The 20,969-nt window shown below is 41.0% G+C and overlaps 2 protein-coding genes across 2 annotated transcripts; both read right to left on the reverse strand.

Annotated features, from left to right (window-relative positions):
- Nucleotides 1–7,287: 7,287 nt before the first annotated feature.
- Nucleotides 7,288–11,647, reverse strand: LOC120112159 (2-alkenal reductase (NADP(+)-dependent)-like). The gene is made up of 5 exons (XM_039130841.3): nucleotides 11,366–11,647; nucleotides 9,974–10,151; nucleotides 9,176–9,342; nucleotides 8,440–8,522; nucleotides 7,288–7,866 (listed from the first exon to the last, which is right to left on the reverse strand). Exons 1-5 carry the CDS (start codon nucleotides 11,582–11,584, stop codon nucleotides 7,488–7,490), a joined length of 1,026 nt encoding a protein of 341 aa, XP_038986769.2. The 5' UTR covers nucleotides 11,585–11,647; the 3' UTR covers nucleotides 7,288–7,487.
- Nucleotides 11,648–14,905: 3,258 nt separating this feature from the next.
- Nucleotides 14,906–20,726, reverse strand: LOC120103886 (2-alkenal reductase (NADP(+)-dependent)-like). Its single transcript, XM_039121999.2, has 5 exons — nucleotides 20,405–20,726; nucleotides 17,599–17,776; nucleotides 16,793–16,959; nucleotides 16,019–16,101; nucleotides 14,906–15,468 (listed from the first exon to the last, which is right to left on the reverse strand). The coding sequence occupies exons 1-5, from the start codon at nucleotides 20,642–20,644 to the stop codon at nucleotides 15,090–15,092; spliced, it is 1,047 nt and encodes a 348-aa protein (XP_038977927.2). The 5' UTR covers nucleotides 20,645–20,726; the 3' UTR covers nucleotides 14,906–15,089.
- Nucleotides 20,727–20,969: the final 243 nt, after the last annotated feature.

A 20,969-nucleotide genomic window follows, 5' to 3' on the forward strand; every position in this document is an offset into this window, starting at 1 on the left:
AAGGTTCCAAGAATCATCAGCCAGGTTTTTTACGAGAACTCTCGACATAGAAAGGCCGAGAGAAACAACATTAATTGATGCTGAAAACAAAGGCTAAGAACACCAATTATATATGATTCTTATGAAGCTAACTCAGAATACTAATTATCATGTTGCAAGTTGTTTAGGTTAATATACATGATCTCAGGGGTCTACCACCATCCAAGTCTCGCCTCCTGTTATCCTTCAATTTAATTCAATTGCCCGGTGTACATTCCTGTGGCCCTTTGACGAATGCGACGCCACTTCATCGGTTTTCAGGAGGTAAAGTATCCTCTCGGCTATCTGGTTCCATAATATATTTTCTCATGACACTGCTGCTGCCATTGCGGAATGTGACTATAAACCTCGTCGTAGAGAATGCGTAAGCCTTTACCGCAGAATCATAATAGATAGTCATATATATATATATATATATATATATATATATATATATATATATATATATAAAATTGTTTGTGGCACTGCGGCCACTTGCAAAGATGGTCACCCATAGGATAGACTGGGCTAGTTATTTGGGAAGCACTTAGCCGAGCGAGTACAGGCTCTTCCTGTCCAGGGATCAGCAGGGCCAGATGTCAGGGTATGGAGCACCACTTGTAGAGCCAGAGTTAGAGTGGGTGATGTCTCTCGGGTTCTCCAGCAGGGGTCAGAGCTGGGCAGGGACTGTGGCTGGGTCTGGAGATTTGGGCTACACCAGAGGGTTGCACTTTTCCTCTGGAAGGTGGCTTGGGACCGTCTGCCGACGAGCTGGGCACTGAGCCGACGTGGTGTTAGCATCCCCTCTGTGTGCCTGTCTTGTGAGGTGGACGAGTCAGTGGATCATGCACTATTCCAGTGTGTTTGGGCGAGGTGGACTTGGAGGCTGTCCGGGATCCCGGAGAGTGCCTGGAGCCGGAGGGACTGCTTTTTGGAGGAGGTTCAGCGGTGATCTAGATCCCCTCAGATGCGCTTTGTGGCTATTTGAGCGTCCTGCACAGTGTACCAGGTATGGCTGGCCAGGAACGTCCGAGTTTTTGGCGAGCTCCGTCCGTCCCCACTGTTTGTGATGGAGCGGGCTCGGACACAGGCAGCAGAGCTCCTTCATGTAGGGTTGGATGATAGATCTTTGATAGCTCGGGACACCTGGGGCCCCCATGCTGCTTTGGCAGCTTCTCACACGGTGTTTTTCACCTGGGAGCCCCCACCCCTGAGTTTCCTCAAGGTCAATTTTGATGGTTCGGTCCTGGATGGAGGCAGGAGAGGAGGGGCAGGTTTTGTTATCAGGGGACCGAGCTCTACCATGGTGGCAGTCGGGGGTTGTCAGATCTTCGATACCTCGGTCCCAGGGGCAGAGCTGCGAGCGGCTTGGCTGGGATTGCGACATGCGCGACGAGTGCTTCGGGCGAGCTCTATCCTCCTGGAGGGCAACTTGTCCACGGTGATCAGCTGGGCCCAGCAGGGCCCTCACGGTGATGGAGAAGGAGTGCATCCTTTGCTCCGTGATATAGGGTCGATGGTGGGGGAGGGGATCACCTTTCGGGTTATGCATATATATCGGGAGGCCAACAGGGCCGCGGACTGGGTGGCGGCATATGTTGCTAGCCACTCGGGAGACACCCTATGGGTTGGTGAGGATGACTTGCCTGGTGCATTCCGGGATATTTTGTTTGCAGATTCGTCTGGGTGTATTCGTACCCGCTTTGTATGAAACATCTGTTTTAGCAAAAAAAAAAAAAAAGATGGTCACCCATTTAAGAAATAGATAGCGGCCGGGGGGCCGAAGAAAATGATGTCAGAAGGCATGACAATAGATAGCTCTTGCTTATTGTGTGAGAAGCATGGAACCCTCAACCCTTATCCAGCTTCATCACATAGAGACAATGAGATAGAAAAGTTATATCCCAAGTAGCTACTTACACGACAAGGAGAAATTATATCATACACCATGGCTGTGCACCATGCCAATCGGGTCGTTTCATTTCCGTAGGCCTCATTCATCATACGAAAATGATCGGTGTGGTGCATGGCTATATTGGTGCATGCGGTGCAAGATATAATTTGCCCACAAGATAGGGTATGTAGTCTATTGCATCTCGAAGGTTAGGATGAGCAGCCCATTGGGCCTGCTTGGGGTGGGTTGTCTCCAATCCTATTCTGTGCATTACTGCTCTCTTATTGGTTGATATCATTTTTTTAAAAAAAAATATGCTTCATCTAAAGGCAAAAATGTTTATACAATCTTCCTATCGGCATTAATGAGGTCTTAATTCCTTTTGGTTTTAAAGATATTGAGTCTGACTTGAATCTGAACCAGCAGCAATCCTAACATGGTCCAAGTAAACCCTTTAGAGTTCAAATTCTTATTCATTGAGCATGAATCCAGCTTAAGTCTATGGGTTTGTTGAATTTAAGTAGATTCTGAAATTACCCAATTCAATCAGTTGAAGCAGTTTTTAGTTTTTTTCACAGAAAATGATTTTCCATCTCAAAGCTCTAGCCCAGTAACATGAGTGTTTTGGGCTGGAGTTGTAGCCAATTTTATGGGGGATAAGAAGCCTCCAAAGGACCATATAGAATTTGAGCTTGGGGCCTGTAATTCAGGAGGATCACTGGACTCGATGTGGACAAGTTTGGCTACTACGAGTATTCAGAATGATCACCAAACTCGATAGAGAATACTTTGGCTACTATGAGTATCTAGTTCTATTCAAACTAGTCGAAAAATTCAACCCAAATTGTGAAAAGGGGAATCTCACTAATATTATAAATAGGGGCTATATACCTCAGTTTAAGAGGTAGAAAGGATTAATGAAAGACACGGGACTTAAAGCCATACTTTTGAGATTTCTCCATCTTCTTTTAGTTTTCTTTTGAGAGATTCGAATTGAGCAGGTTGAAAAAAATCTTTCTTCACTCCGATCGGATCAAGTTAGTATCAGAGCCATGCTCATACATGGTGGAATTCCAACTTGATCCGATCAAATCAAGTTGGTATCAGAGCTATGCTCTTATATGGAGGAATTTTAACTTGATCTCATCAGATCAAGTTGGTATCAAAGCTTCAGTCCTCTACATCTATGGGAGCCTTAGTACACAGTCTAGATGCATGAGCAGTACAAGCAATTAGGAGAAGGGTTATCCGTGCTTGAAGTATATTGAAGGACAAAGGCGACTATGGATGCTACTTCTACCTCGACGAATGATGAGATGATGGAATGTCTCGCACAACTAAAGAAGAAGATAGCCTAACTTAGATCGTGTCTCGATTGGCTGCACCTTCAATACAAGCACTAATAACTCTATGTTTGAGCAAAACCAAGTAGTTCAGCCGTCAGGTAGAAAAACAAGTATTTTTTCATCTTTAGTTCTGATTTAGCATTAGCTAAATCCTCTAAACAAGGAAAGATCTAATTCAGAAGGATCACCGGACTCGATGTAGACTAGTTTGGCTACTACCAATATTCAGAAGACTCACCAAACTCGATCTGGTCCACTTTGGCCGTCGGTTGTTCACCATCTCTAGCTGCCTACCAAGTCCCCTAACATGACCCTTGACGATCCCAACCTCTCTTTCCTCTTTCTTTTTAGTTTCTCTCTACTCTCCCTCTTTCTCTTTCTATGAAGACCCATAGATCCAAGTATCAAGTCCCATCTTCCTGTTTTATGAACCCGGGTTGGCCTCTGCAAAGAAGTTCTGAATCGCCTTGGTGCTCGGACAGCCTACTGGATCGTTTGCTCTAGCCTTATAGGGCTCGTTTGGTTCGCGGAAAGCATTTTTCTTCCAAGGAATATGATTCATGAGAAGCAGATTCCTAGAAAGAGAATGTCTAGAAAAGTACTTTTGACATGTTTGGATGACAATGGAAAAGTGACAGATTTTCAAAGTATTTATGTTTGGTTGACTATTCACTTTTCTGAGAAAGTTATGTATAATTCCTATTATACCCTTAATAAAAATTAGGTCTTTAATGCCTCTTTAATGCTTCTTTAATGCTGAAAGATCTTTTTGGAAAAAAATAAAAATAGAGTGATTTCCGCCTCATGGAAAAGTAACTTTTCCATATTTCTCATGGGAAAGACTTTCCCATGAAATGTGGGAATCATATTTTCATGGAAATACAACTGTCCCGTCTCTCTCCTTTGAAAACTCCAACCAAACAAGAGGCATCTCATTACTTTTTCGTTGACCACACTTTCCCCCTTCTTTTTTCGCGAACCAAACGAGCCCATGGAGTTCTTTAAAACCCACTGATACTGAATCCCTTTGAACAATTTTGGCTCTGATCGTGTCTGTGCCCATGATTTATTGATCAAATCGCTTAAATCTGATCCGTCCGGAACCTTCGCACACATGGTCAAACATCCTTTTCTCTTGTTATTTTAAGACTAAGTCATGTGATAGGAATTAATTTTGCCTTTAATATTTTAAATATGTTTAACAGATTAATCTAATAAAGTTTGATGGTTTAAGGTGGAAGAGGTAAGTAAATTTTACACTCCTTATTATTTTCAAATTATCATATTTTTCATGCATATGGTTTGTTAGTGAAGATATCATATTATTCTTACAATTATAGATCAACATATATTATGAAAATTTTGCTTTGTCATGAAAAGCGTTTTACGAGTGGTTTTAATGAAAATAACATATTTATGAAATATAAATTTGATCATGCAATTTAGTAATTTTTCATTTAATTATGCGTATGTTTTAAGAAAAAAAAATAAATATTTCGAAAGCTGAAATAAGTACATATATCCCGTAGAATTGGAGAAGATCGACACCCAAAACTATTATCTGTAGAAACACAGGCCCTGCTAGGGCTGTTAACGAGCCGAGCCGAGCCCGAGCCTCCGCAGGCTCGGCTCGGTTCGTTTCACAAATTCTCAGGCTCATGCTCGGGCTCAAGCTCGGTACCGAGCCCTGTATTGGGCTCGGGCTCAAGCTTGCTTGGTATAGTCTGGCTCGGGCTTGAACTCGTAAAGCTCGTTTGCCCGAGCCCGAGCGCGAGCCCAAGCCCAAGCCCACCCCATCCCCATTCCTGTCGGAGAGAAGAATGAGCAACCGAGCTCGGTTCATCGTCATCCCTATCGGAGAGAAGAACGAGCAGCCGAGCTCGATTCGTCGTTGGAGAGAAGAACGAAGGAAAGAAAGAAAGAAAGAAAGAAAAGAAGAAGAAGAGAAGAAAGAAGGAAAGAAAGAAAGAAAAAAGAGAGAGAAGAGTCGACTCACCTCATCACGTGCGGCGGCCGCCGGCTTCGGCCGCGAGCACCGCCGGCACGGGTGTCGGCCGCAGGCACTACCGAGGGCGTTGCGCGCACAGCCGCGAGCGCCGACGGTCGTGGCCCGACCCTCCTGTGCGAGGGGCTCCTCGGTTCCTCCCCTGATTCGCCGGTGGAGGAGGGCTTCTCATCCCCTCCTCTGTCGCAGTGTCACCGGTGGAGGTCCGGAGGAGTCGGCATAGAGAGGAAAAGGGAGGGGGAGAAACGGAGAAGAAAGAGGGGGAGGGGCCTCACTGAGTCGCTGGTGCTGGAATCTTCTGAAGAAATCGAGAAGAAAGGAGAAGATAAAAAAAGAAAAAGAAAGAGGAGGTGAAGGGAAGGGTTAACGGATTGGGTTCGGGTTAACAGGCTGAGTCCGAACTCGAACCAATCCAATTCGATTTGAAGAAATTTAATGGATTTGGATTAGCTCGGGTTGGGTCTGATTTAAATCCAACTGGGTTCAATCAAATTGGGATTTAAATTGATTAAGCCAAATAAAATTTAATTGGGTTGAGTCCAAGTTTAATTGGGACCCAACTAAATTGTTAATTGGACTGAGCCCTCATTTGGGCTTGTTTGGGCTCGCGAGCTGCTCGGGCCCGAGCTCGGGCTCGGGCTCGTTTGACTAACGAGTTAAGCTCGAATCAGGCTTTTACCGAGCTGGGCCCGAGCCGAGCCCGAGCAGTTCGGCCCGTTGACAGTCCTAGGCGCTGCCAACTAGTATAAAGTTAGCATAAAAAATATTATACTCTGTTGATTATAAATATATGTCCAAAATATAAAATGATCTTAATATGAATATCTAAATGATAGAAGAATGATTTATGAATTTATTTATGAATTTATTTACAATATGAATTTGGCGGCGGAGGAAGAGGAGGCAGGTGAGAGGAGAGAAAGGGAACGGAGGTGCGGGAGAAGTACTCGACCTGGGGGGAGGAGGAAGAAGAGGCGATGGTGCTGGAGGAGAAGACCTGACAATGTCCGTCCTCCTCGCTTCCTCCCTCCCTCTAATCTCCAAATCCTAAGCCGCCCTTCATCGCCGCCTCCTCTCCCTCCACTCCCCATTTTCCTCCCTCCCCTTCTCCTTCTCCTTTGCCCCGCGAAACCCATGCCTCGTCTGCTCCCCCCCGTCCCGAGGTCCACGGCTAAGGCCGCGGTCGCCGCTCGAGAAGAATCCCATCCTGTTTTTAATCATTTATTTGAGAGGAAGCCACTGCTGTTCACAAAGATCGCTCACAAGGGAGACCGAAATATATGCAGGGAAAGGAGCCGGGATTGCAATATAGAAGGTTGGCTAGACTCCTAGTTTCATTATCACTGGTATTGATTGATGCCTATCAGAAAACTCTTCGTGAAATTGTTCTCAAATACCAATGAGAAGAGTATTAAATGAGGATATCTCATTTCAGTTATTCATCATCCAAGTGTGAGAGTTTTACGTGGCTCTTATCTACATCATCGGCTTAATCTCCATGAATTCCTATCTTCACGATAAGAGGTTGATTTCCGTAAGCTCTTGACTTTTAGCCAAAGAATCCCTGATCTTTCATAGGAGAAACAATGGCATTTTATGCTGATTTTAACCAGTACTTTTTGTTGGTGCACTTTTCGCGAAAAGGATCAAAAGGGGCATTCATTGAAGATGGGACTATTTATAAAAGCACGTTCAAAAGAATAATTATCACAAACTAGACTTGTGAGGATCCGTGTGAGTGTGTGTTTAGTTCCACATCGATTATTTATTGGGTAGATCTTGAATACTTATACAAAATCAAGAAACCCAAATAATACCTTCCGGCTAGCTATTTTGGGTGAGGTCCGAAATTGTTATAATGGTATCAGAGTAAGCTCGGCCTATAGCCGGCTTAATCTTGGGTACTTATACGGGATCAAAAAATCCAAATAATTCCTTCCGGCTAGCCACTTTGGGTGAGATCTTGGGTTGTTACAAGATCAGACCAGCCTGCAAATATCCAGCCAAATTCACACCCAGTAGAATGAGCAGCAACATTTACCCCAAAAATGTCTTTCTAAACGAAAAACCTCAAAAACAGCTTCTCAAACAAAATATGACATCATAGCAATTGTGCAAGTAAAAATTCAGTCCTTCATAGAGGCACAATACAATCTACTCGACAAGAGCAGATGGTTATTTTTTGGGAAGGTTTACAGAAGTAGTCTGATGCTCACACAGCTGTTCATTCATGAGAAACTACAACCAACTGTTTACCAACATTGCGGCCTGCAAAGAGCCCCACCAGTGCTGCTGGAGCATTCTCGAGTCCTTCAGCTTTATCCTCCACATAAGTGATCTTCCCATCCTTTATATACCGGGCAATGATCTCCTCAAACTGATGATATTTATGCAAAAAATCCAAAACCAGGAACCCTTCCATTCTGATGCGCTTTGCGACGAGGTAGAATAAGTTGTGCACACCCTCAGGTTTCTCAAGATTGTATTGAGAAATCATTCCACACACTGCAATCCGACCATGGGTCCTCATGTTGATAAGAACAGCGTCCAGCATCGGACCACCAACATTCTCGAAGTAGATATCGATACCTTCAGGGAACAACCTGAAAAGAAAGACTTCGTTAGATTGATGTCAGAAAGAAATTGTTGGTGCCCTTCTTCACCTTGCTTCAATGGAGCATATATGGTTCACACTGTAAAATTAAATGACCGAACAAACTATACTCAGGGGAGAGAGCTATCTATCTAATACCAGCTTGCCACTATTTATATTATTATAACAACAGATTCTCTTTGGTTCAATATATAGAGAAGAAATCTCCACAACCAGGGTATATGACAGTCCAAATAATTTGAAGGCAACTCCATGTTCTCCAAACTACAATAACTAGACCATGGATGGACCTGCATTATGCAAACATCCTACATAAAAGCGCCCGCCAATCACGGATCATCACAAATTCCATTGCAGAGATTTTCAGAAATCAGGACAGTTGGAATTGAAGCTAAGATGCATATCATACACAGGCGAGACCCACGCCGCATACTTGTCTGTGTAATTCCATGTATCACTAAGAGTTTAAGGCTGGATGCAGAACGCTAGTTTCATAAACCATCAGTTCTCTCGGGATATAGAAAAAAAAATAAGTCAGTTAAAAAAAGAAAAAGCAACCAACCTCTTTAAAGCTGCACTCAAGTCTGGCTCCTTCTTATAATTAAAAGCCTCATCAAAACCAAACTTGTTCTTCAATAAGTTAACCTGAGTAGACAGTGCCAAAAAGGAAGTTGAGCAGTCTTAAACAGAAGAGGCAAAAGTAAAATGCAATGAGAACACAAAATCTCTCTCAGGACTATAGTGCCAAAAAAGAAATTGAGTGATGCTTAAACAGAAGAGGCATGAGTAATATGCATACGAGAACACAAAATCTCTCAGGACTGTTGCTTGGTTTCACTAAAGCTGAATGCGTACAATTTTCTTCTCTGCAACCACAATTATATCCGTTATACCTCTTCGATCTCATGTTAGTCATAAGAAAACAGAAAAAGAAAACATCCACCGTGAAACATTTCAGGTTATCGATGGTGCATTCTTCTAATAGGGATTAGGGACCTACAAAATTGTAGCATTTTTCAACATCTAAGCCCCTGAGGTTGCTTGCATATTAAATTGCAGCTGAAAAGGGATCTAGGGGCATTTGATGTGAAGTGCTCCCAGAAACACTCCCATTATCTGTATTCTGAAAAACAAAATTTGGGTAACCTGAATCCAATACATGAAACCTTCCTTGCCCATTTTAAATGAATCTTCATGTCCAGGTTCTAACCTCATGCCTGTTCAATTTTTGGTATTTCTTATGTGTTTCAGCAATTCCTCTTCCAAAACTTAAGAACCCGAGCCACAGTCATACAAACCTTGTCATCAGAGCCAGCACTTCCAACCACGTAACAGCCCATTAATTTGGCAAGCTGCCCAACAAGCTGTCCAACAGCACCGGATGCAGCAGACACAAAGACATATTCCCCTTTCTTTGGCGAGCAGATCTCATGAAATCCCGCATAAGCTGTGAACCCTGCCATGCCTGAATATGAAAATAGTGATGTCAGAAGCCATATAACAAATTGTAAGAGAAGCATGGAAACTAAGGAACAGAACTATTCTACCAAAGTTCAGCGACATTCTTTTTCTTCACCATAGTAATTACTCGATCTAGGTCTGGTTTAGTACACTTGTCGACTCTCTTGGCTTGATGCACAAAGCTGATAAATAATCATTGGAAAAATAGATCTAATTTACACTGAGCTTCACTTGTTTGACTTTTTTTTTTTCTGAACATGGTTTCAGGTATCTGCCTCAACAGGCAATCCTTGATCCAGATGATACAATTCACATATGGCCTTACTTATCCCTGAACATTTCCATTATCAGTAATAGGTAATACCAAGGAATTTTATTTTTTAAAAAAAAAAACTAACATTGGTATTCCATAGTCCATACCATGTTAGATGTCAATGATTTTCAGTATCATTTTGCCATTGTTGCAAGATTTACAACCACAGTTGTTAAACAATCATGTAATACAACTGTCAAATCAGACCTTAAAGAAACATATAACGATATCAAAGAACGACTACTGTTTAATGGTTATGTACTCAACATAGTCAGATGGCGAATACCAGATTTGTAGGCATTTTGCTGAACAAACAACTTACCAAGAAGGCCAGTGTAATAGGAAAGGGGTACATCAGTGTATCTGATCTTGAAAAGCATCTCTGTTTCTTTGATGAGGCTAAACTCTTCCCATCCAGTCATGCCCCACACAAAGTCACCTACCTTGAAATCTGGATGGCTAGAATCCACCACTTTACCCACACCAAAACCAGTTATGACCTGTACAACGAAAGAAGAAAAGAGATGAACATGGAGAAACAGGGAACCTCAAAATGTAAGCCCACATAAGTAGAAGTTCCATAACGGTAACATTGTCCGAAACAGCTTTAGCTTGATTGGGGAAATGGATGGCCTTTTACTTCATCAAGTTCAAAAATACTAGCTGTTATTTGAGCTCTAATGATGTAGCAAACATGAATTACAGAGAATATGACTCTTTAACACAATGTAGGATCCATATGTATTATTTCTACAATCATAAAGATGAAATTCTAACCATTGCTTTTCAAATTATATATGTCCTTCCACATAAATTTACTACTGACATGTTTTTCCTCTCTTGACCTGCCAATTTAGCCTTATCATCTGACCCAAGCATCTAAGTTATATCACTATAAAACTAACAATATAATATGAGCCAAATTTTTGCATGGTAAAAGCTTAAATAACTAGAAATCAAAGATTCATATGTGCTGCAACCATGCTGGTGGCGCGTGACACTACGCCATGACATGTCACGTACTGTCACACCCCCGATCCGAGATCGTGAGCGGGGGGTCGCGTCAACTGCTACATACTTATAGTGAACTCTCTCCACAAGCAGCCATCTCAAATGATATCATGAATATGAAACGGAATTTTAACTAATAATATGCAAACTTAAATATGATTCACACTCATAACTCATTATCCTAACATTTTCCATGCTTTTTTTTTCCTATAAACTTCTCTACCCAGCGCGCTCTTGGCATTTCTTGTTCAAATAACATATTTAATTGTGTTTTTTCTCAAAAGTCGTAACTACTGGACTACAGAATGAGTCGGTGCGTGTAGTACATGACACAGGTAACAAACAAAACTGTACAATAATCTTAATCGTGACATCTAATTTAAGCACAACTGTACCATGAAGTTGTCGGATACTACTTTATTCGAATAATCAAGTATATGACCCCGGTCACAAACAAAAGGACCAATTAATTCAAACCCCAAACCCCCATAAAATTACCGACCCTATCAGCTACCATTCCATCTCTTCGCCCTCCAAAACCAGGCCTTAAAAACTTAGATCGAAGATTCCATAAACAGTTCCCATAGCTCTTAAGAAAACATAAGAGAAATAAGTTGTAGAAACAAACAAAAGAGATAAAAAGCTGAGAGAGAGAGAGAGAGAGAAGAGGAGTCTTATTGTATATTATATTTATAAGGTATACCGAGCCGAGGACGGAGGGGGGCTCGTCGTGCTTTCTCATACGCCATAGCGTATAAGGGTCGCAGGAGAGGTACATGTTCTTGAGCAGCACCGCCTTGGATCCCTCGGGGACCTTCAATCGGACGGTGTCCGTCGTCACGATCTCCATGTCACTCTCCTTGGGGAAACCCGTTATGAAGTCCTTGAGCACAACCTTCTTGTTCGCCCTCACCTCCGCCATCGCGCTCTCTCTCTCGCTTCCTCTCCCTTTGCGGGCTTTAGATAGAAGCCTATGGCCGAGGATTCCTGATATTAAATACTCCACGTAGAAGGCTCTAGAAAGACTAAACCATGCATAAATGTATCAATTCACCAAAATCTGAAAGACTAAACCATAAATATTGAGGTCACTGCGCATGTCACTGCATCAAGCCCGTTTGAAACTCTTACGAGAGTCCAAGGGCCTCACGTTTTGGAAAAGTGTCTAATAACAATATCAATGGAAATTACAAGAAAGTCTAATAATGTCTGTGCCGGTTTCCATCACGACGCTTGGAAGGCAACGCCTCGACCCAAAGCTATACGGGAAATGATGTCGTCCAAGCATCAATTTTTTTTTTGCAAGAAATAACAAGGATGCAAAAACTCCTTCCGAGGCATTTTTTGAAGGGCAAAATCGTGAGGAAAGCTTCTACCTGCCCCAACATCCTATTTTCCTGCTCTAATAGATGGTGTGGTGAGCATGGACCCTCCATAGATTCCGCACGAATTCTTTCCGCTGGAGAGCTAGTGTTAGGGGTGGAGAGGGTCAGAAATTTAGTCCCACATCGATTGAGTAGCAGAAAGGATTGTGCTTTAAATGGAAGAGCAAAAAAAATTTTCTTCAAAAAGCGTTTTTTAAAAGACAAAACCGTAAGAGAGTTTTCCATCTGCCCTAAAGCAGATATCTCCCGTAGGGATGCATCTCCTTTTTCTACGCTAACACCTTTTGTTTTGTCGAAGTATTAACTTTTAGCGTCATGCTAACTTTTTTGTCCGGCCGCCATTGTGGAACGTGACCATAGACCTTGTTGTAGGAAATGCGTAAGCCTATACCGCAGAATCATAATATGGCAAGTGGTCACCGATTTAAGAAATAGATTTTGTGGGGTCCAAGAAAATGATGTCAGAAGTGACATCAATATTAAAAATTCATCTATATGTATTTTTACAAATCACCGCATGCTAGGTTATGAGGTTTTGGTGCCACACGGTTCATAAAACAACTGAAGCTGGGATCATAACAGGTTTTCTTCAACATTGTTCAGCCAAAAAATGAGCCAAGCTCATGCATTTTCTCAAGTTCCACACATAACTAAGCCAAGTTTGAGGGTTTTGGAAATGCAAAGACATATAGAAGCTTAACTTAGTTTGATAAGAAGCTCATTCACACCGTTGGGACAACTAGTGACCTGAGCTATGTTGTTGAGCTTGGCTTGAGCCCGATTATTTATTTGATACTACGAGTTCAGCCTGGGCAACTTATTTCTTGTCCTAGGTCGATCAATTTGCATCCACAGCTGCTTGAAAAGAATTTGAATTAATACAAAGCCAAAATTGAATCCGTACTAAAAGTGTGAAATCACATATTCTCATAATAGCTCTTTCTTATTGTGTGAGAAGCATGGGGAACCCTCAACCCTTATCTAGTTTCATCTCATAAAGATAATGAAGACCTATTCTCATTTTCACATATCCTCATTTTCTTTTTATGAAGACCTATGGATCTAAGTATCAAGTCCCATCTCCTTGTCCTTGGACCCCAATTGACCTCTGCAAAGATCTCCTGAACCGCCTTGGTGCTCGGGCAACCAATGGACCGATTACTCTAGTCTTGTAGAGTGTCTTTAAAACCCACTAATAATGAACCCCTTGAACGATTTTAGCCTTGACCGAGTTCATGCCCATGATTTATTGATCAAATCGCTTAAATCTAACCCATCCGAAACCATCGCACGCCCGGTTAAACTTCTTTTTCTCTTATTATTTTAAGACTATTAGAGTCATTTGATAGAAATTAATTTTGCTTTTAATATTTAAAATAGTTTGACAAATTCATGTGAGGAAGTTTGACGATTTAAGGTGAAAGAAGTAAGTAAATCTTACACTTCTTATTATTTTCAAATTATCATATTTTTAATGCATATGGTTTGCTATGAGTGGTTTTAATAAAAATAACATGTTTATAAAATATGAATCTGATCATGCAATTTAGTAATTTTTCATCTACTTATGCGTATGTTTTAAAAAAAAATATTTGAAAGCTCTCAGATAACTATTTACAAACCTAAAGAATTGGAGAAAATCAACATCCGAAGCTAGTATCTATATGAACAGAGGCCCTGCTAAAAGATACAAAATTGACATACGAAACATAATATTGCATTGATTATGGACACGTGCCCAGGATATAAAATAATCTTAGCATGAATATCGATGCGTAATATTTTGAGCTATTATATATATATATATATATATATATATATATATAAATGGTAGAAGAATGATTTATAAATTTATTGCCAATATGAACTTGGCGGAGGAGGAAGAGGGAGGTGAGAGGAGAGCCTTCTCAAGGAGGGAAAGGGAGTGGAGATGCAGGAAAAGTAGATTGGGGAGAGGAGGAAGAAGAGGCGGTGATGCTGGAAGCGAAGATCTCCTCTTCTTCTTCCTCCTCTCCCCACTCATCATCTTGGACCGGAGCCCCATGAATATGATCCGTGCCATCCCACATGGCGTCCGAGCCCTTTAGCGATGACAATGTCCGTCCTCCTAGCTTTCTCCCACCCTCCGTCTTATCTCCAAATCCGAAGCTCCTTCATTGCCTCCTCCACTCCCTATCTCCTCCTTTGCCTCGTCTGCTCCCCCCCGCCCCGAGGTCCACGGTGAAGGCCGCGGTCGCCGCTCGAGAAGAATCGCATCCTGTTTTTAATCATTTATTTGAGGGAAAGCCACTGCTGTTCGCCAAGATCACCCGCAAGGGAGAACGAAATATATGAAGGGAAAGGGGAGCCCGGATTGCAATATAGAAGGTGGGCTAGACTCCTACTTTCATTATCACTGGCATTGATTGATGCCTATCAGAAAACTCTTCATGAAATTGTTCTCAAATACCAATGAGAAGAGTATTAAATGAGGATATCTCATTTCAGTCTTTCATCATCTACGTGTAAGAGTTTGCATGGCTCTTATCTACATCATCCGTTTAATTCCATGAATTCCTATCTTCATGATAAGAGGTTAATTTCCATAAGCTCTTAACTTTTGTGGGCTAGCATGTCAGTCATATAATCCCTGATCTTTCATAGGAGAAACAATGGCATCTTATGCTGATTTTAGCAAGGACTTTTTGTTGGTGCACTTTCATTGAAAAGGATCAAAAGAGGCATTCATGGAAGATGGGACTGTTCATAAGAGCACGGAGGGGAGACATTCAAAAGAATAATTGTGACAGACTAGACTAGACCAGACCAGCCTGTCAAATATCCAGCCAAATTCACTCCCAGTAGAATGAGCAGCAACATTTACCCCAAAAATGTCTTTCTAAACGAAAAACCTCAAAAACAGCTTCTCAAACAAAATATGACATCATAGCAATTGCGCAAGTAAAATTCAGTCCTTCATAGAGGCACAATACAATCTACTTGAAAAGAGCAGATGGTTATTTTTTAGGAAGGTTTAAAGTAGTCTGATGCGGACACGATTGTTCATTCATGAGAAACTACAACCAACTTTTTACCAACATTGTGGCCTGCAAAGAGCCCCACCAGTGCTGCTGGAGCATTCTCGAGTCCTTCAGCTTTATCCTCCACATAAGTGATCTTCCCATCCTTTATATACTGGGCAATGATCTCCTCAAACTGATGATATTTATGAAAAAAATCGAAAACCAGGAACCCTTCCATTCTGATGCGCTTTGCGACGAGGTAGAATAAGTTGTGCACACCCTCAGGTTTCTCAAGATTGTATTGAGAAATCATTCCACACACTGCAATCCGACCATGGGTCCTCATGTTGATAAGAACAGCGTCCAGCATTGGACCACCAACATTCTCGAAGTAGATATCGATACCTTCGGGAAACAACCTGAAAAAAAAGACTTCGTTAGATTGTTGTTGGAAAGAAATTGCTGGTGCTCTTCTTCATCTTGCTGCAATGGAGCATATATGGTTCACATTGTAAAATTAAATGACCGAACAGGTTCTACTAATACCAGCTTGCCACTATTTATATTATTATAATAACAGGTTCTCTTTGGCCCAATATATAGATAAATATCCACAACCTGGGTATATGACAGTCCAAATAATTTGAAGGCAACTGCATGTTCTCCAAACTACAATAACTAGACCATGGGCCTGCAATTATGCAAACATCCTACATAAAAGCGCCCGCCAATCACGGATCATCACAAATTCCATTGCAGAGATTTTCAGAAATCAGGACACTTGGAATTGAAGCTAAGATGCATAACATACACAGGCAAGACCCATGCCAGATACTTGTTGGTGTCATGTAATTCCATGTATCACTAAGAGTTTAAGGCTGGATGCACAACACTAGTTTCATAAACCATCAGTTCTCTCGGGATATAGAAAAAAAAATAAGTCAGTTAAAAAAAGAAAAAGCAACCAACCTCTTTAAAGCTGCACTCAAGTCTGGCTCTTTCTTATAATTAAAAGCCTCATCAAAACCAAACTTGTTCTTCAATAAGTTAACCTGAGTAGACAGTGCCAAAAAGGAAGTTGAGCAATCTTAAACAGAAGAGGCAAAAGTAAAATGCAATGAGAACACAAAATCTCTCTCAGGACTATAGTGCCAAAAAAGAAATTGAGTGATGCTTAAACAGAAGAGGCATGAGTAATATGCATATGAGAACACAAAATCTCTCAGGACTAGTGCTTTGTTTCACTAAAGCTGAATGTGTACAATTTTCTTCTCTGCAACCACAATCATATCCATTATACCTCTTCGACCTCATGTTAGTCATAAGAAAACAGAAAAAGAACACATGCACTGTGAAACATTTCAGGTTATCAATGGTGCATTCTTCTAATAGGGATTGGGGACCTACAAAATTGTAGCATTTTTCAATATCTAAGCCCCTGAGGTTGCTTGCATAATATATTGCAGCTGAAAAGGGATCTAACGAAATTTGATGTGAAGTGCTCCCAGAAACACTCCCATTATCCATATTCTGGAAAACACAATTTGGGTAACCTGAACCCAATACATGAAACCTCAAGTTAACAACTAATAGGTGTATTCTGTTAAAAATTCCTTGCCCATTTTAAATGAATCTTCATGTGCAGGTGCTAACCTCATGCCTGATCAATTTTTCGTATTTCTTATGTGTTTCAGCAATTTCTCTTATCCAAAATTTGAGAATCCGAGTCACGGTCATACAAACCTTGTCATCAGAGCCAGCACTTCCAACCACGTAACAGCCCATTAATTTGGCGAACTGCCCAACAAGCTGTCCAACAGCACCTGATGCAGCAGACACAAAGACATATTCCCCGATCTTTGGCGCACAGATCTCATGAAATCCGACGTAAGCTGTGAACCCTGCCATGCCTGAATATGAAATAGTGATGTCAGAAGCCATACAACAAATTGTACAGGAAGCACGGAAACTAAGAAACAGAACTATTCTACCAAAGTTCAGTGACATTCTTTTTCTTCCACCATAGTAATAACTTGATCTTGGTCTGGTTTAGTACACTTGTGGACTCTCTCAGCTTGATGCACAAAGCTGATAATTGAAACCACCTTAATCATTGAAAAAATATATCTATTTTACACCGAGTTTTCCACTTGTTTGACTTTTTTTTTTCTGAACATGGTTTCAGGTATCTGCCTCAACAGGCAATCCTTGATCCAGATGATATAATTCACATATGGCCTTACTTATCCCTGAACATTTCCATTATCAGTAATAGGTAATACCAAGGAATTAAAAAAAATAAAAAAATAACATTGACATTCCATACCATGTTAGATGTTAATGATTCATTGATTTTCAATATCATTTTGCCATTGTTGCAAGATTTACAACCACAGTTGTTAAACAATCATGTAATACAACTGTCAAATCAGACCTTAAAGAAACATATAACGATATCAAAGAACGACTACTGTTTAATGGTTATGTACTCAACATAGTCAGATGGCGAATACCAGATTTGTAGGCATTTTGCTGAACAAGCAACTTACCAAGAAGGCCAGTGTAATAGGAAAGGGGTACATCAGTGTATCTGATTTTGAAAAGCATCTCTGTTTCTGTGATGAGGCTATACTCTTCCCATCCAGTCATGCCCCACACAAAGTCACCTACCTTGAAATCTGGATGGCTAGAATCCACCACTTTACCCACACCGAAACCAGTTATGACCTGTACAACGAAAGAAGAAAAAAGATGAACATGGAGAAACAGGGAACCTTAAAATGTAAGCCCACATAACTAGAAGTTCCATGATGGTAATATTGTCCGAAACAGCTTTAACTTGATTGGGGAAATGGATCGCCTTTTACTTTATCAAGTTCAAAAATACTAGCTATTCTTTTGAGCTCTAATGATGTAGCAAACATGAATTACAGAGAATATGACTATTTAACACAATGTAGGATCCATATGTATTATTTCTACAATGATAAAGATGAAATTGTAACCATTGCTTTTCAAATTATATATGTCCTTCCACATAAATTTACTACTGACTTGTTTTTCCTCTCTTGACTTGCTATTTTAGCCTTATCATCCGACCCCAAGTACTAAGTTATATTACTATAGAACTAGTAATATAATATGAGCCAAATTTTTGCATGGTAAAAGCTCAAATAACTAGAAATCGAAGATTCATGTGTGCTGCAATCATGCTAGTGACGCGTGACACTATGCCGTGACATGTCATGCCATATTGTGCCAATCATGCACCCAGTCATGTGCCAAGTTCAAGATAGGAAAAAATGAACTTGTGTCAGTTTGTATCAACTCAAGATGGTCCATGTAGTGCCAACAAACATTCATGATATATGGTACCTAACCCTTATATTGTTCTTGCATCTAGCAAGCCTAGTACATACCGTCTGGCACAAACCATCACTGTGCAACACTTTGAATCTGTGATAAAAAATGTAGTTGTAGAAGTCAACTTTGGGCAACATCGGAGATAACACATAGAAGACAAACAGTTGTAATATATATATATATATATATATATATATATATATATATGATTTTCCTAGCCATTCCACTATAGTTTCCCATTGACCCTATTTTCTCTCATTCCCTTCCAATATTTTTCAACTGATCATCTCATGATTTGCCCTCAAACGTTCAACATGGCAACTCCAAAAGAAAAGGAAAACCCACTCTTGGATGCATAACAACCTATCTTTCTCAAGTTTATGATCGTACAAGACCACACTCCCCGAGTGGCCTATCAAACCACTGAATGCCAAAAACTGACATCTAATCAATAGAATGACAGAATATGCACTGTTATACATTAACCAATCTTGATGAAAAGGGATGTGGACACTATTTGCTTTCTTCCAGCTCTGCAGCCTCTTTTGAACCCTATACACATTTCTCACTCCCAAATAAAAGTATTGTTGCACGTTTTCCATAGTAAACTTTGTACCGAAACAAGTATTGCTGCATCCAGATCAAAGCAGTCCAATTTCGGACGGATCAACCATTGGGTTGCAACATAGCATTTCTCAATGAATTAAAATGATCGTAAAAACACCTAAAGATGTGCTAAAAATATTTTCTATTACAGAAGGGAAAAACACACACATACACACACTCCCTTCGCCTAGGACGACAGGTAGCAAACAAATCCACAAGAACAAAGAAGAAGTGAAAAGAACCATCAAATTCCCGGTAGTTTGTGATCATGATTCACACTCATTTTCCTAACATTTTCCATGAATTTTTTCCTATAAACTTCTCTACCAAGTGCTCTTTTGCCATTTCTTGTTTAAATAACATATTTAATTGTGCTTTTTTCTAAAAAGTCATAACTACTATACAGCAGAACGAGTTAGTGCGTTTGGTAATCGTAAGAGAAGCTCCATAATTAGCTCGAGGCACCTGGAGCTCTACTTCTGCTCGTGTAGCGCCTTGGATAGTGTTTTTCACCTGAAAGCCCCCATCCCCAAGTTTTTTTAAGGTCAATTTCGATGGCTGCGTGCTAGATGGCGACGAGGAGAGGTGCAAGCCTTGTCATCAGAGATCCGGATTCCAAGATGATTGTGGCTGGTGGTTACCAGATCTTCGACATCTCAATCTCGGGAGCTGAGTTGAGGGCGGCGTGGGCCGGACTGGACCATGCTTGGCATGTGTTGCGGGCTAAAGCAATACACCGTGAGGGTGATTCGGCTACGATTATTGGCTAGATCTAGGGAGGCGCCGACAGTATGGGTAGGTGCCACCCCTTACTTCGAGACATTCTGATCATCATCTGTGGTAATGTGGCTTTTCAAGCCAAGCATATCTGCAAAGAGGCCAACGGGGCTGCGGACTGGATGGCTTCGTACGTGGCCAACCACTCCAGAGATGCTTTTTAGTCTGGAAGAGAGAGTTGCCTAGAGTGCTTCGGAATTTGTTGTGTTTTGACCTTTTTGGATATGTCCGGATTAGAATTGTATGAATCATCCCTTTTAGCAAAAAAAAAAAAAAAACATAATCCTAATCGGGACATGTAATTTGAGCAAAACTGCATCATAAAGTTGTCAGATACTACTTTATTCGAATAATCAAGTATATGACACAAGCAACAAAGAAAACGACCAATTCAACACCAAAACCCCCATAAAATTACCGATCCTATCAGCTACCATTCCATCTCCTCACCCTCCAAAACCAGACCTAAAAAATTTAGATCCAAGATTCCATAAACAGTTACTATAACTCCAAAGAAAACATAAGAGAAATAAGTTGCAGGAAAAAAAAAAAGTGGCCGAGAGAGAGAGAGAGAGGGGTCTTATTATATATTATATTTATATGGTATACCGAGCCGGGGACGAAGTCGGGGACGTAGGAGGACTCGTCGTGCTTGCTCATACGCGATCGCATATAAGGGTCGCAGGAGAGGTACAGGTTCTTGAGCAGCACCGCCTTCGATTCCTCGGGGACCTTCAATCGGACGGTGTCCGTCGTCACGACCTCCATGTCGCTCTCCTTGGGGAAACCCGCCGTTATGAAGTCCTTCAACACAACCTTCTTGTTCGCCTTCGCCCTCACCTCCGCCATCGCGCTCTCTCTCTCGCACTCCCTCTCCCTCTCCCTCTCCCTCTCCGGGCTTTAAGAACTCCGGGTTGTCGGTAGAAGGCCCAGGAAATGCAAAAAACAGAGAGAAAAATAAAATAAAATGTGTCAATTGTATGCATTTATTAATTTATGCAAAAAGATATTTTTTGAAAATCAGGTTGGTAGCCATCAAAATAGTAGCCTGATGGTAAGAGAGCGATAATTTTCCCCCCTCCCCTCCTTTTTTTTTTTTTTTACCCAAAAAAAAATCAGGTTGGTACAAATTTTTCTTAAAAAAACTACATCATCTAAAGGAAAAAATAATTTT

Source organism: Phoenix dactylifera, chromosome 13 (assembly GCF_051530095.1).
Source record: "Phoenix dactylifera cultivar Ajwa chromosome 13, Ajwa_hap1_PhDact_Kaust_v1.1, whole genome shotgun sequence".
Classification (NCBI taxonomy): domain Eukaryota; kingdom Viridiplantae; phylum Streptophyta; class Magnoliopsida; order Arecales; family Arecaceae; genus Phoenix; species Phoenix dactylifera.